At 45.4% G+C, this 17,558-nt stretch overlaps 1 protein-coding gene across 1 annotated transcript in view; it reads right to left on the bottom strand.

Moving 5' to 3' along the window:
- The window catches only part of LOC126426710 (alpha-mannosidase 2), an 813,563-nt gene that overhangs the window by 58,908 nt on the left and 737,097 nt on the right, over positions 1 to 17,558 (bottom strand). The window contains exons 14-15 of the mRNA XM_050088631.1: positions 14,116 to 14,268; positions 1,711 to 1,972 (exon numbers count right to left, since the gene is read on the bottom strand). Coding sequence (XP_049944588.1) covers positions 1,711 to 1,972; positions 14,116 to 14,268 — 415 coding nt within the window. The remainder of the gene's footprint in view (positions 1 to 1,710; positions 1,973 to 14,115; positions 14,269 to 17,558) is intronic.

Here is a 17,558-nt window from a genome sequence, read left to right as displayed (position 1 = left end):
ATGGAACCAACAATCGGCAATGTTACGCTGATGTTATAAATACGTGTTATGTTTGGTTGGTTGGTGTGGTCTTCAGTCGTGAGACTGGTTTGATGCAGCTCTCCATGCTACTCTATTCTGTGCAAGCTTCTTCATCTCGCAGTACCAACTGCAACCTACATCCTTCTGAATCTGCTTTGTGTACTCATGTCTCGGTCTCCCTCTACGATTTTTACCCTCCACGCTGCACTCCAATACTAAATTTGTGATCCCTTGACGCCTCAGAACATGTCCTACCAACCGGTCCCTTCTTCTTGTCAAGTTGTGCCACAAACTCCTCTTCTCCCCAATTCTATTCAATACCTCCTTACTAGTTATGTGATCTACCCATCTACTCTTCAGCTTTCTTCTGTAGCACCACATTTCGAAAGCTTCTATTCTCTGCTTGCCCAAACTAGTTATCGTCCATGTTTCACTTCCATATATGGCTACGCTTCATACAAATACTTTCAGAAACGACTTCCTGAGACTTAAATCTATACTCGATGTTAACAAATTTCTCTTCTTCAGAAATGTTTTCCTTGCCATTGCCAGTCTACATTTGATATCCTCTCTACTTCGACCCTCATCAGTTATTTTTCTCTCCAAATAGCAAAACTCCTTTACTACTTTAAGTGTCTCATTTCCTAATCTAATTCCCTCAGCATCACCCGACCGAGCGAGGTGGCGCAGTGGTTAGCACACTGGACTCGCATTCGGGAGGACGACGGTTCAATCCCGTCTCCAACCATCCTGATTTAGGTTTTCCGTGATTTCCCTACATCGTTTCAGGCAAATGCCGGGATGGTTCCTTTGAAAGGGCACGGCCGATTTCCTTCCCAATCCTTCCCTAACCCGAGCTTGCGCTCCGTCTCTAATGACCTCGTTGTCGACGGGACGTTAAACACTAACCACCACCACCACCATCACCCGACTTAATTCGACTACATTCCATTATCCTCGTTTTGCTTTTGTTGATGTTCATCTTATATCCTCCTTTCAAGACACTGTCCATTCCATTCAACTGCTCTTCCAAGTCCTCTGCTGTCTCTGACAGAATTACAATGTCATCGGCGAACCTCAAAGTTTTTATTTCTTCTCCATGGATTTTAATACCTAGTCCGAATTTTTCTTTTGTTTCCTTTACTGCTTGCTCAATATACAGCTTGAATAACATCGGGGAGAGGCTAGAACCCTGTCTCACTCCCTTCCCAACCACTGCTTCCCTTTCATGCCGCCCGACTCTTATAACTGCCATCTGGTTTCTGTACAAATTGTAAATAGCCTTTCGCTCCCTGTATTTTACCCCTGCCATCTTCAGAATTTGATAGAGAGTATTCCAGTCAACATTGTCAAAAGCTTTCTCTAAGTCTAAAAATGCTAGAAACGTAGGTTTGCCTTTCCTTAATCTATTTTCTAAGATAGGTTGTACGGTCAGTATTGCCTCACGTGTTCCAATATTTCAACGGAATCCAAACTGATCTTCCCCGAGGTCCCTTATACCAGTTTTTCTGTTCGTCTGTAAACAATCGTGTTAGTGTTTAAGACAAAAAAAGTGGGATTCACTTGACATAAGTTCCGTTAAGGGACAAGGACTTTGTTGCTACATGTTGTGACTGAATTCGCTTCAATAATTGATTATGAAATTACTTCACTGCCAGTAGCTTCGGACACAGTTCGGTCGACAGATACCTGGCGCAGCGGCCGGGTCGAGCTCCTCGAGCAGCAGCCAGTAGCGCGAGGCGGTGCGCTTGTTGTCGACGACGCCCTCGCCCATGCCGCGCGAGTCGTCGTACAGCGTGCGCCGGTCCAGCATCACCTCCAGCCAGCCGGGCTGCCAGCCGGCCGCGCCCTGGGCCCGGTTCACCAGCAGCGTCAGCCGCCGCCCAGAGTCCTGCACCAGCGCCGCCGTCGTCGCCGGGAAGTAGTTGCCCTCGATGCCCACACGCTCCACCTGGCACCGCACAGGACACACCGGTCACAGTCGAGCTAAGAGTACGCCTGGCTCTGGAACAAGTTGGCGTCTTACACAACAGCTTCTATCTAGTGGCCGAAACTAATCCCCAGCTCCGTACCCACGGGTCACCAAACACACTGTCCAACAATGTTCGGCCCTAGGCTCGAAACCATTTCCCACTTCTGGGCTCAGTCCTGCTGCTTGTGGTATTACAAACACAACGTTCCACAAGGTTTCGTTTTAGGACCAGCACTAATTCACAGCTGTCCTCGGGGATTTCTCTTGCTCGGCTACGAACACACTGTCCTAAAAGGTTCAACCCTTGGACCAAAACTATTACCGCTTCTGACCTCGTGACTACTTTTTATGGTGCTTCAAAGACACCATGTCCCACAATGTTCCTTTCTAGAACCAAAAATATGAGGCTGTATTCAAAAGTTTTCAGAATATGAATTAATCTCTTTTGCGTCAGTGTCATAAATGGCTGTGAAATGAGTGGTTCGATTATTACTGGTGAACCGGGAAGTAGTTGCCCTCGATGCCCATGCGCTCCACCTGGCCACCACAGAGGACGCACCTGTCACAGTCGAGCTAAAAGTATGTCTAGTTCTGGAACAAGCTGGGGTCTTACACACGATGTCCTATCTTGTGACCGAAACTAATCCTCAGTTCTGTCCTAAGAGGCCACCAAACACACCGTCCTACAATGTTATGCCCTACGCTCAATCCTGCTTCTTGTGGTACTACAAACACACAATGTCCCACAAGGTTTCATTTTTGGACCAGCACTAATTCTCAGCTGTCCTCAGGAATTTCCCATTCTCGGCTATGAACACACTGTCCTACAAGGGTTAATCCTTGGACCAAATCTACTACTGCTTATGACCTCATAACTCCTTGTTGTGGTCCTTCAAAACACCATGTCCCACAATGTTCCATTCTAGAATCAAAAATATGAAGTTGTATTCAAAAGTTTTCAGAATATGAATTAACCTCTTTTGCATCAGTGCCATAATTGTCTGTGAAATAAGTGGTTCAATTAGTTCTGGTGAACCGGAAAATAGTTGCTCATGATGCCCACCCACTCCACCTGCCCACCACAGAGGGCACACCTGTCACAGTCGCGCTGAAAGTATGTCTGGCTCTTGAACAAACTGACATCTTACACATGAGGTTCTATCTTGTTACCGAAACTAATCCCCAGCTCCCTCCTCACAGGTCACCAAACATACTGTCCTACAATATTTGGCTCTAGGCTCGAAACCATTCCCTACTTCTGGGCTCAGTCCTGCTTCTTGTGGTATTACAAACACACAATGTCCCACAAGGTTTAGTTCTTGGACCTGCACTAATTCTCAGCTGTCCTCAGGGATTTCTCTTCACACTGTTCTACGAGGTTCGACCCTTGGACCAACACTACTACCACTTATGACCTCATGACTCCTTTTTGTGGTGCTTCAAAGACACCGTGTCCCACAATGTTCCACTCTAGAACCAAAAATATGAGGTTGTATTCAAAAGTTTTCAAAACATTAATAAACCCCTCTCGCATCAGTGGCATAATTGGCTGTGAAATGAGTGGTTCGATTAGTACTGGTGAATTGGGAAGTAGTTGCCCTCGATGCCCACGCACTCCACCTGGCCACCACAGAGGACACACCTGTCACAGACGAGCTAAGAGTATGCCTGGCTCTGGAACAAGTTGGCCTCTTATACGTGAGGCTCTATCTTGTGACCGAAACTAATCCCCAGCTCCGTCCTCACAGGCCACCAAAAACGCGGTCCTACAACGTTTGGCCCTAGGCTCGAAACCATTCCCCACTTCTGGGCTCAATCCTGCTTCTTGTGGTATTACAAACACACAATGTCCCACAAGGTTTCGTTTTTGGACCAGCACTAATTCTCAGCTGTCCTCAGGGATTTCTCTTCCATGGCTACGAACACACTGTCCTACGAGGTTCGAAAAATCTTCAAATGTGTGTGAAATCTTATGGCACTTAACTGCTAAGGTCATCAGTCCCTAAGCTTACACACTACTTAACCTAAATTGTCCTAAAGACAAACATACACATCCATGCCCGAGGGAGGACTTGAACCTCTGCCAGGACCAGCCACACAGTCCATGACTGCAGCGCCTTAGACCTCTCGGCTAATCCTGTGCGACCTACGAGGTTCGACCCTTTGACCAAAACCACTATTGCTTATGACCTCATGAGTCCTTCTCGTGATGCTTCAAAGATACCATGTACCACAATGTTCCATTGTACAATCAAAAATATGAGGTTGTATTCAAAAGTTTTCAAAAATAAATTAACCTCTCTTGCATCAGTGCCATAATTGGCTGTGAAATGAGTGGTTCAATTGGTAATGGTGAGCATATTTAGCGTCTCATGTTTCAATCAGTCTCCAGTTTTGCACCAGCTCGCTGAAAGAGCAGTGTATCCATAGGAAGTTTCATCCCAAACCTAGAAAAACTGCTGCAGAGACGCTGCAAATGTTGAAACGAGCTCTTTGAACCAGTACTTAGGTTGAGACATGAGCCAACAACTAGTATAAGTGTCTCAAAAAAGAGAAAAAAAAACAGATAACGATGACCTTCCAGTTGGCTGACAATTGGTATCATACTAGCAACTACTCAGTAATTGAGGGATCTGGTATTCTAAGATAGCATACAGCCCACCAAAGATCTCTATAGTTATTTTGGGAATATGTCATGATAAGCTACAGTCTACCAGAAGAGCTGAACACGAGAAAAAATGCGGCCAATTTATGCTAGGATAGTTGCAAGATGGTAAGAAGCAGTACTGTGTCGACATTAGCAGGGTATAAAAAAATGCTTCAAAATGATCCAGACTTTTTTTCGAAATTTATCAGCGGTGGTAATTGTTGCTTTATTTCTGTGATTTTCAGGCTGAACTGTAATCATCACAAAAGAAGACTTCTTTTTCACCTCGACCAAAAAAGCTCAACAAGACGAGAGTAACATTAAGTTACTAACTTGTTTGTGTCATACTGTTCATGAAGACTACGTCCGCATTAATCAGTCAGTAAATAACCAGTCCATCGCAATGTAAGATGTTTCCTGGAGAACAGGAGGAGAAAACGGCCACAGAAGTGGAGTACAAACACCTGGGAATTCTATCATACAATACCTGACTATCTCTCTCTCTCTCTCTCTCTCTCTCTATATATATATATATATATATATATATATATATACCGAAACTAATCCCCAGCTCCGCCCTCACAGGCCACCAAAAACGCGGTCCTACAACGTTTGGCCCTAGGCTATATATATATATATATATATATATATATATATATATATTGGTCCATTTATCGTGAGCGGGGAAAATATTTCACGAAATAAGCATCAAATGAAAAAACTACAATGAACGAAACTCGTCTAGCTTGAAGGGGGATACCAGATGGCGCTACGATTGGCCCACTAGATGGTGCTGCCATAGATCAAACGGATATCAACCGCCTTTTTTAAAATAGGAACCCCTAGTTTTTATTACATACTCGTGTAGTTGGATAGCTGATAGTCCATGCTGCTGCAAACGTCGTCGAACTGTTCGTGCAGATGGTTGTTGTCTTGCAAACGTCCACACCTGTTGACTCAGGGATCGAGACGTGGCTGCACGATCCGTTACAGCCGTGCGGATAAGATGCCTGTCATCTCGACTGCTAGTGATACGAGGCCGTTGGGATCCAGCACGGCGTTCCGTATTACCCTCCTGAACCCACCGATTCTATATTCTGCGAACAGTCATTGGATCTCGACCAACGCAAGCAGCAATGTCGCGATACGATAAACCGCAAATGCGATAGGCTACAATCCGATCTTTATCAAAGTCGGAAACGTGGTGGTACGCATTTCTCCTCCTTACACGAGGCATCACAACAACGTTTCACCAGGCAACGCCGGTCAACTGCTATTTGTGTATGAGAAATGGGTTGGAAACTTCCCTCATGTCAGCACGTTGTAGGTGTCGCCACCGGCGCAGACCTTGTGTGAATGCTCTGAAAAGCTAATAATTTGCATATCACAGCATCTTCTTCCTGTCGGTTAAATTTCGCGTCTGTAGCACGTCATCTTCATAGTGTGGAAATTTTAATGGCCAGTAGTGTAAAAAGAATAACAGCTTTTGCTTATTCACTCCCTTCTTGCTTGTTGTAACCGTTTAAGAAATTTATCTTTCTCACAATCCCTGTTGAACCTTTGAGTGACTTCCATGGTAATTTTCTACCAATCATACATCGTTTCCTTTAGTATTTGGTTCTCTAGCTTCCCAGAAGCACCTATCATATTTATACTCTCCTATCTGCAACATTACATTCTTTCCACACTGTCGCTCACACAACTCGTGTCGACAAGCGCAGAAGCAGAAAAGACAGCAGACAAAAGCTTTCTGTAAAGTGCATGTAGAATACTTTGGCCGGAAGATGCGCGGATGGCAGGGTATGGGAGGGGAGAGCTGTGGGTAGTGGTGGGGGTTACGGGCAGGCGCTGTAGGGGAAATGCCGAGCTCTGGAGGGGAAGTGCCGTTCTGAACTGAAGCCTACACTCACATTTTTTTGTAAATATTAAGTGGGACCCCTTCACGCCATACTTGTTTGGAGACCATTCAAAAAGATCCACAGTCACCTCTGCCCTGGTTAGTACCTGAAAAGAAATTCACTGAAAATGTGGCGATTTACTTCTGCCTGGCTTTAAACCATCTGTTACTTTCACAGGTCCGCGCCGGGTAGCTGAGTGGTCAGTGCGACAGAATGACAATCCTGAGGCCTCGGGTTCGATTCCCGGCTGGGTCGGAGATTTTCTCCGCTCGGGGACTGGGTGTTGTGTTGTCCTAATCATCATCATTTCATCCCCATCGACGCACAAGTCGCCGAAGTGGCATCAAATCGAAAGACTTGCACCCGGCGAATGGTCTACCCGACGGGTGGCCCTAGTCACACGACATTCATTCACTTTCAGAGAAGCGTTATCAGTAGTGAATTTTGAGTAAAACCTACATTTCTCTTGCTGCCATGTTAAACTTAGCTTCTTTTGCGAAAAAACAGCGGAGTTTACAGTGTTTCATCTCACTAACATGTTCCACAGACACAATTACAAGAGAATCCTGAAACTGTTGTTAAGTAAAACTTATGTGTTCAATTGCTTATGAAAAAGCACATCCTTGGTACAAAAATAAACGTGTACTGTCTTCACTTACGTTGTTCCAAAACCCACAGCATTTCTCGTTTCACCAGCTATTCTACATCTACATCTACATGATTACTCTGCTATTGACAATAAAGTGCCTGGCAGAGGGTTCAATGAACCACCTTCAAGCTGTCTCTCTACCGTTCCGCTCTCGAACGGCACGCGGGAAAAACGAGCACCTAAATTTTTCTGCGCGAACCCTGATTTCTCTTATTTTATCGTGATGATAATTTCTCCCTATGTGAGTGGGTGCCAACAGAATGTTTTCGCAATCGGAGGAGAAAAGTGGTGGTTGAAATTTCATGAGAAGATCCCATCGCAACGAAAAACACCTTTGTTTCAATGCTTGTCACTCCAATTCACGTATCATGTCTGTGGCACTACCTCCCCTATTTCGCGATAACACAAAACGAGCTGCCCTTCTTTGTACTTTTTCGATGTCATCCGTCAGTCCCACCTGATACGGATCCCACACCACACAGCAGTACTCCAGAATAGGGCAGACATGCGTAGTGTAAGCAGCCTATTGGTGTCCCTTAAAAATTACATTCTTTCATCGAAAAAGTCTGTAGTTAGCAGATTAACATATTAGATAATGAGGTTTCACATAATAATCACACGCCAAAATACTATTTCTCCATCTACATCTACATCCATACTCCGCAAGCCACCTGACGGTGTGTGGCGGAGGGTACCTTGAGTACCTCTATCGGTTCTCCCTTCTATTCCAGTCTCGTATTGTTCGTGGAAAGAAGGATTGTCGGTATGCCTCTGTGTGGACTCTAGTCTCTCTGATTTTATCCTCACGGTCTCTTCGCGAGATATACGTAGGAGGGAGCAATATACCGCTTGACTCTTCGGTGAAGGTATGTTCTCGAAACTTTGACAAAAGCCCGTACCGAGCTACTGAGCGTCTCTCCTGCAGAGTCTTCCATTGGAGTTTATCTATCATCTCCGTAACGCTTTCGCGATTACTAAATGATCCTGTAACGAAGCGCGCTGCTCTCCGTTGGATCTTATCTATCTCTTCTATCAACCCTATCTGGTACGGATCCCACACTGCTGAGCAGTATTCGACCAGTGGGCGAACAAGCGTACTGTAACCTACTTCCTTTGTTTTGGGATTGCATTTCCTTAGGATTCTTCCAATGAATCTCAGTCTGGCATCTGCTTTACCGACGATCAACATTATATGATCATTCCATTTTAAATCACTCCTAATGCGTACTCCCAGATAATTTATGGTATTAACTGCTTCCAGTTGCTGACCTGCTATTTTGTAGCTAAATGATAAAGGATCTATCTTTCTGTGTATTCGCAGCACATTACACTTGTCTACATTGAGATTCAATTGCCATTCCCTGCACCATGCGTCAATTCGTTGCATATCCTCCTGCATTTCAGTACAATTTTCCATTGTTACAACCTCTCGATACACCACAGCATCATCCGCAAAAAGCCTCAGTGAACTTCCGATGTCATCCACCAGGTCATTTATGTATATTGTGAATAGCAACGGTCCTATGACACCCCCCTGCGGCACACCTGAAATCACTCTTACTTCGGAAGACTTCTCTCCATCGAGAATGACATGCTGCGTCCTGTTATCTAGGAACTCCTCAATCCAATCACAAATGGTCTGATAGTCCATATGCTCTTACTTTGTCCATTAAACGACTGTGGGGAACTGTATCGAACGCCTTGCGGAGGTCAAGAAACACGGCATCTACCTGTGAACCCGTGTCTATGGCCCTTTGAGTCTCGTGGATGAATAGCACGAGCTGGGTTTCACATGACCGTCTTTTTCGAAATCCATGCTGATTCCTACAGAGTAGTTCTCTTTGCGTGCTATCATTTACCAAAATCGCGTTTCCATTTCTCAAAGCATTTATGAAATATGAGGAATGTTGTGAACAAGAGGTCTGTTCACAAAATTCCGCTACTTTACCCACAAAAATTTTATGCGCTTACCTTTTACTTATTGTGCACGGTTTCCTTCGAAATTGATACAAGCGTCCCAAAGCTGTTTCCACTTCCGCAAGCAGTCTCGGTTCACCTCTTGCTGGATCGCGCGAAGCGTCGTCTGCGAAGTTTCTATTATCTCGTCCATCGTTGCAAATCTCCGTCCTTTCAACATTGTTTTCAACTTTGGAAATAAAAAATGGTCTGCAGGGTCCAGGTCTGGACAGTGTACGCCCTGTATTACACTATCAAATTTCTTTGTCAAAGATTTGATCAAAGATGTGATCAAATATTTGTCAAATATATTTGACAAACATCTTTGAGGTGGCGCTAAAGAGGAGTATTACACTGTCATCATATTTTTCGTCAAAGTTCAAGATGGCTGACAACAACAACTTGTTATTAAGTGCAGCAGCTGCATGTACCACAGTTGCACTGTGAGCACATGCGGGACAGAAGCGGAGGAAAAAAAGGAAACGTATCTGGGTGAAGCCGTGGGTTTCACGAGGACACGATAAAAGCATTCAACAAAACTTGTTTCGTGAGCTTATAGTTGGGGACGTCAAGTCGTACATCAGTTACTTAAGAATGGATGAGCATACATTTCTGTATGTGCTCAATGAAGTGTATCCTCATATCACAAAGCACAATATTCACTTAAGAACTGCTACATCTTCAGAAGACAGGCTCACTATAACACTCCGATTCCTTGCTACAGGAGAGGGTTATGTTATGTTAGGTTAGGTTAGGTCAGGTCAGGTCAGGTCTCCAATCTTCTTAATCTATTTTTGTATTCAGGGTGCCTCACGTTGTAAAGCGCCTCATCAGCTTCAGACATCTCTATTAATTTTGTAGTTGTCGGCACACACCAATTGTATTTACCGGCAATGTTTATAAAAACACTAGAGATGACAGAACGCTGCAGCGATGCTAGCGCTCCATGTGGTAACATGTCACATTGCAGTGAACAGAAGACAAGCGACTTCTTTGATCAAATCAACAGCGAGGCCCTAGATTTGGTCAAATATTTAACGGCATTTGACAAAGTTCCCTATTACACCATCAAATTTCTTTGTTTTATCGTGATGCAAGATCCGTGAATCGCCTCACCACATTTCAGGCCGTTTCCTTCACACATTTTCTCGGAGGCGTCGCAACACGTCCCGATAATTCCATCGATTAGCAGTTTGTCCCTGTGACACGGATTCATGACGAACTAATCCTTCAACGTCAAAAAAAAAAAAAAAAAAAAAAAAAAAAAAAAAAAAAAAAAAAAAAAATCCTATCAGCATGGCTTTGATATTTGACCTTTCCTGACGAGCTTTTGTTGGTCTTGGAGAACCTTTCCCGAAGCACAATGAAGGTTGAACCTTGGTCTCAACATCACAAGCGTAGACCCACGTCTCATCACGAGTTATGATTCTCTTAAGGAACATCTCGCTATTTGCGCGATCTAAAAGCTCCTCGCAGATTGCGGAGCGAAGAAGGTCTTTTTGGTCCCAACTCGTGAGCATTGGGACGAACTTGTCGGCAACACGATGCATTTCACGACGCTGTGTCAGGAGTTCACGAGATTATCCAACTGAAATGGTACATTCTTCTGCAATCTCTCATACCGACAGCCTTCGACTGGCACGCACAATTTCGTTCACGATGCTGATGGAGTACGGCTCCATCAATCATCACCGTAGGCTTCCTGCATCATTTAGTGTGTCTCCTTAAACATTTTCTTCACTTTCCCGCAAAATTTGATGCAGACGCGTTGCTCCTCTAATTCTGCGATCTCGAAATTCGCAAACTGTGTGACGCAACGTTCTGGTCAATACAGCACTGAACAATAACTAACAGACATACGAGAGTCGCCCACAAAGTAATTCCCGTTTCTATTTCTATCCGCGGCAGCGCTACGATCGCAGTTACTCTGACTCGAGGAGAAGACATGTACGCCATTTTCAGATCGCTGCTGCCGACTTGTGCTTTGTACTGCTTGTTTATAATGTCGGCCGTAATTGAAAATGCCGCCGCGTGGCGAAATTTCGTAATGGTCTCGCAGTAACCAAATGAATTGATTATTTGGCGCCGGCCTGGGTGGACGAGCGGTTCTAGGCGCTTCAGTCCGGAACCGCGTGATTGCTACGGTAGCAGGCTCGAATCCTGCCTCGGGCATGGATGTGTGTGATCTCCTTAGATTAGTTAGGTTTAAGTAGTCCTAAGTTCTAGGGGACTGATGACCTCAGAAGTTAAATCCCGTAGTGCTCAGAGCCATTTGAACCTTTTTTTTTTTTCCATTCGATTTATTGCCGTTTTGTTTCAGGGTTGTCGTACGATACCCAAGTTTCATCACCCGTGACTATCGGAGAAAGAAAACCATCGCCTTTTTCATTGTAGCGTCAAAAACTGAAGTGCACTGCCCATCTGTTGTTTTTCGTGTTGTTCAGTAAGAATTTTGGGTACCCAACGTGAACAAAGTTTTCGAAATTTCAGTTTTCCGGTAACAATTTCATGAATAAGTGATGGTGAGATTGGCGGAACTTCCATAGCAAAGGGCCGGCCGGTGTGGCCTTGCGCTTCCAGGCGCTTCAGTCTGGAACCGCGTGACCGCTACGGTCGCAGGTTCGAATCCTGCCTCGGGCATGAATGTGTGTGCTGTCCTTAGGTTAGTTAGGTTTGAGTAGTTCTAAGTTCTAGGGGACTGATGACCACTGATGTTAAGTCCTATAGCGCTCAGAGCCATTTGAACCATTTTGAACCATTGGTGCGCTACCGTTAGAAGATGTGTGTACTCTCCACCAACACACACCAGCCATGTAAATAAACAATTCTCCACCTGAGGATGATGGTGTGAACCATCGAAACACGTAGTGGCAAAATAAGCAACTGACTGATGCAGAAACTGTTTTGTTTGTATTACGAATAGGCAAAATCACTTTAGACACTATGCTTTAACTATGTTAAATTTAAAACCGAAAATGGGATTAAGAATTCAACTGACTTAACAAATAGTTTCTATTAGTATGTATCTAAGATCGCTGTGCAGAAGTGTGAAGCGTTCCTCTACCAGAAATTCACTGTTTGAGCCGTCGACGAGTCAAGAATCTTCTTCGCACTTTTCTCCACTCTTCTTCGACCATTGCCGACAGAGTTAACGTGGTGTCACCGCCAGACACCACACTTGCTAGGTGGTAGCCTTTAAATCGGCCGCGGTCCGTTAGTATACGTCGGACCCGCGTGTCGCCATTGTCAGTGATTGCAGACCGAGCGCCGCCACACGGCAGGTCTAGTCTAGAGAGACTCCCTAGCACTCGCCCCAGTTGTACAGCCTACTTTGCTAGCGATGGTTCACTGTCTAAATACGCTCTCATTTGCCGAGACGACAGTTTAGCGTAGCCTTCAGCTACGTCATTTGCTACGACCTAGCAAGGCGCCATATTCAGTTACTATAAGAAATACCTTCAAGAATGTATTCTGAACACATAATATTGTGAATCATGTACCGTCAAGAGCGACGTTCATCATTGATGGATTAAAGTTAAGTATCAAACTAATTACGTCCGCTTTCTGAATTCTCATTCTTTGCCATGTTGCAGACCTCACGTCAGTAAGCTAAAACGCGTGGATTTCGGCCTCCACTTGTAACACGGTGTTGGCTCTACTGCCAACACAAAAGTTAATGCCGCTATGTGTGAGCTATTTGTGAGCCAAATAAAGCCGACAACTGCCACTGGAGAGCGTTGCCAGCTCGTCCAGTGTGTGGAAGGTACTGTCCCTCATTACATGGGATGTCGCGTCCATGTCCACATCAACATTAGTTGCCTTCTCCAGTGGGACGACAGCTTAAGGGCAAGGTGAATCCTGCGCTGGGTTCCTGGTGACACAGCTGGTCGCTAACAACTGGGTGCGCCCTGCCTAGAATGGCTTACCTTTCTACCCGACACATTTCCCCAGTACTATAAAGAGAGGTATGTCAGACGTGCTGTCCCCTCCACCATCCTCCACACCTATAAATCCCTCATCCGCCCTATCCTTTGTTACGTCCATCCGGCCTTGATCTCTGCTCCCCCTACCTTTTATAAATCCCTTCAAATCCTCGAACGCCACGCCCTCTGCCTCGCCTATTGCATCCGTCTCCCCTCCCTCACACGGATCCTGTACGACCTTATTCCCTTCCCCCACCACCTCCCTTTCCTCGAACCGATATGGATCCTGTACACGTCCCGTAAACTCGATCCTCCTCACCCGCTCGTCTCTCCCATCCCCTCCCACCCCTGCCTGTTGCCGCGCCTGTACTTCCACGTCCCACCTGCTCTCCATCTCTCCACTCTCCTTACCCTCTCCCAAGGTGGCTTCCGCCAGCTCCCCTCCATCTACCCCTCCTATCAACTATGATCCTCCCCTCCCTCTTCCTGTGTTTGTTCCTTTGGGCACCCTCTCCCCCCCTTCCCTCCCTCCACCCTTCCTCCCCCGACCCCGGGCTTCCGCTACCCCCCAATCCTCATTCCTCCCCCATCTCCCCTCCCATTGGCGTCTCCGCTCTCCCCTCTCCCACCCCCTCCACCTTCTTCCCCTCTCAGCAGGTCCCCAGACTCGAACACGTTAGGTGGACATCCGCGCGCCGGAGATCATCGCCATCGGTTTCGTGTGTGGGCCGTCGTGTTTGTGCCGCAGTGTCTTTCGCCGCCCACGCTCCATCGTTCTCGTGTTGTCTCCATCATCAGTGTCCGTGTTCAGTGCTAACAGATTCTTTGGTTGTCTTCGCCTGTGAACGGCTTCGTGTTTTTCGTTACTATGTCTACTGTTTCTTGTCCCCCACTATGTTCTGTATATTCTGTGTCTCCATTGTTTTTCTTTTGTAAAACCTGTGGCTGAAGTGCAGCGTACTGTGCTGCTGCCAGCCCACCTTATGTAAGGTGTTAAATAACAATAAAGGAAAGAAAACAAAAACGTGCTGTTGGTGGCTGCTACCCACCTTGACACGCCGCTGCATGCTGAAGCCGTTGAGGTCAGAATAGAACTCTGGGGGGTCGCCGTTGCTGATGTCGGTGACGAGCCGCATGAAGAGCTCCGTCTCCCGGTTTCTGGGCGGCGCTCCCAGGTCCACCACCACGTCCAGGCTCACACCCTGTTAGGAAAAAAAAAAAAGACATGAGTACAGGCCAGGCTGTCAGCTGTGCACAAGTACTATAGGACTGCAAGCGAAGTTCTCACTCTCAACATTATGTGAGTGAGCTTCCTTAGCCCAGAAGTTGGTACAACTTTCAATAATCCCCATGCTTAACTGCTAGGTGCAGGTGGGAGACTTCAGTTCAATGCAGCATACCGGAAAAATGATGTGTGTCTGTAGAGGGGAATGGTAACAAAACATTTGTTCAACTGATCTTAGTAAGTTAGACCAGTATGAGGGACCTGTACCAGACAGAGATAACAAAGAGGGCTCAGTGACAGGTTGTTTGACACAAGGCAAGACCACCCATAAGTGGGAGACTGGAAGTGGCACCCCAACAAATGTTAGGTGGCCGAACTTTTGAAGAGGGGAAGGCCGAGGGACAAAATTATATCTGTATACGTATGTAAGGAGGTAGAGGCTTATCTCACGAGGGGTAAGATAGATACTGCCTACAGGAAAATTAAAGAGACCTTTGAAGAAAGGAGAACCACTTGCATGAACATCAAGAGCTCAGATGGAAACCTGGTTTTGAGCAAAGAGGGGAAAGCAGAAAGGTGGTCTATACAGAGGCGATGTTCTTGAGGACAATATTATGGAAATGGAAGAGGATGTAGATGAAGATGAAATGGGAGATATGATACTGCGTGAAGAGTTTGACAGAGCACTGAAAGACCTGAGTCGAAACAAGGCCCCGGGAGTAGACAACATTCCATTACAACTATTGATGGCCTTGGGAGAGCCAGTCCTGACAAAACTCTACCATCTGGTGAGCAAGATGTATGAGACAGGCGAAATACCCTCAGACTTCAAGAAGAATATAATAATTCCAATCCCAAAGAAAGCAGGTGTTGACAGATGTGAAAATTACCGAACTATCAGTTTAATAAGTCACAGCTGCAAAATACTAACGCGAATTCTTTACAGACGAATGGAAAAACTGGTAGAAGCCGACCTCGGGGAAGATCAGTTTGGATTCCGTAGAAATATTGGAACCCGTGAGGCAATACTGACCCTACGACTTATCGTAGAAGAAAGATTAAGGAAAGACAAACCTACGTTTCTAGCATTTGTAGACTTAGAGGAAGCTTTTGACAATGTTGACTGGAATAATCTCTTTCAAATTCTGAAGGTGGCAGGGGTAAAATAGAGGGAGCGAAAGGCTATTTACAATTTGTATAGAAAGCAGATGACAGTCGAGGGACATGAAAGGGAAGCAGTGGTTGGGAAGGGAGTGAGACAGGGTTGTAGCCTCTCCCCGATGTTATTCAATCTGTATATTGAGCATGCAGTAAAGGAAACAAAAGAAAAGTTCGGAGTAGGTATTGAAATCCATGGAGAAGATGACACTGTAATTCTGTCAAAGACAGCAATGGACTTGGGAGAGCAGTTGAACGGAATGGACAGTGTCTTGAAAGGAGGTTATAAGATGAACATCAACAAAAGCAAAACGAGGATAATGGGACGTAGTCGAATTAAATCGGGTGCTGCTGAGAGTATTAGATTAGGAAATGAGACACTTAAAGTAGTCAAGGAGTTTTGCTATTTGGGGAGCAAAATAATTGATGATGGTCGGAGTAGGAGGATACAAAATGTAGACTGGCAATGGCAAGGAAAGCGTTTCTGAAGAAGAGAAATTTGTTAACATCGATTATAGATTTAAGTGTCAGGAAGTCGTTTCTGAAAGTATTTGAATGGAGTGTAGCCATGTATGGAAGTGAAACATGGGCGATAAATAGTTTCGACAAGAAGAGAATAGAAGCTTTCGAAATGTGGTGCTACAGAAGAATGCTGAAGATTAGATGGGTAGATCACATAACTAATGAGGAAGTATTGAATAGGATTGGGGAGAAGAGAAATTTGTGGCACAACTTGAGTAGAAGAAGGGATCGGTTGGTAGGACATGTTCTGAGGCATCAAGGGATCACCAATTTAGTACTGGAGGGCAGCGTGGAGTGTAAAAATCGCGGAGGGAAACCAAGAGATGAATACACTAAGCAGATTCAGAAGGATGTAGGGTGCAGCAGGTACTGGGAGATGAAGAAGCTTGCACAGGATAGAGTAGCATGGAGAGCTGCACCAAACCAGCCTCAGGACTGAAGACCACAAAAACAACAACAATGTATTTACATTCTTCATTCAACTGTGAGTTTTTTCGAGACTGAATTATTCGCCGAACTGTGTGTGCTGGGACATTACACAAGCACATATGATCAATGTGCTTTTGTTAGTTTATACTAGGGGCGTTTAATAAGTAATGCTACACTTTTTTGTGATGGCAGGTTGGTTTTACTCGTGATTACAATACACCAAAGTATTCCCCGCTCTTTTGGCTAAAAAACGCTATTTTTCATCTCCGTACACCACCTTACTGGAAGATCCTGTCTGCCCACATGGTGCCACTCGACTGTTCAACGTCGGAGCCAATGTCTTTCTGCATCAACAGCCTCCCCCATCATCTTTATACTGCTTCCTGTGGAATGCATCCTTCATTATGCCAAACATACACTACTTGCCATTAAAATTCCTACACCAAGAAGAAATGCAGATGATAAACGGGTATTCATTGCACAAATATATTATACTAGAACTGACATGTGATTACATTTACACGCAATTTGGGTGCACAGATCCTGGGAAATCAGTACCCAGAACAACCACCTCTGGCCGTAATAACGGCCTTGATACGCCTGGGCATTGAGTCAAACAGAGCTCGGATGGCGTGTACAGGTACAGCTGCCCATGCAGCTTCAACACGATGCCACAGTTCATCAAGAGTAGTGACTGGCGTATTGTGACGAGTCAGTTGCTCGTCCACCATTGACCACACGTTTTCAATTGGTGAGAGATCTGGAGAATGTGCTGGCCAGGGCAGCAGTCGAACATTTTCTGTATCCAGAAAGGCCCGTACAGGACCTGCAACATGCGGTCGTGCATTTTGCTGCTGAAATTTAGGGTTTCGTAGGGATCGAATGAAGGGTAGAGCCACGGGTCGTAACACATCTGAAATGTAACGTCCACTGTTCAAAGTGTCGTCAACGCGAACAAGAGGTGACCGAGACGTGTAACAAATGGCACCCCATAGCATCACGCCGGGTAATACGCCAGTATGGCGATGACGAATACACGCTTCCACTGTGCGTTCACTGCGATGTCGACAAACACGGATGCGACAACATGATGCTGTAAACAGAACCTGGATTCATCCGAAAAAATGACGTTTTGCCTTTCGTGCACCCAGATTCGTC

The sequence above is a fragment of the Schistocerca serialis genome, chromosome 11 (assembly GCF_023864345.2).
Source record: "Schistocerca serialis cubense isolate TAMUIC-IGC-003099 chromosome 11, iqSchSeri2.2, whole genome shotgun sequence".
NCBI lineage: Eukaryota > Metazoa > Arthropoda > Insecta > Orthoptera > Acrididae > Schistocerca > Schistocerca serialis.
This window is presented reverse-complemented; position numbering and strand designations above follow the sequence as displayed.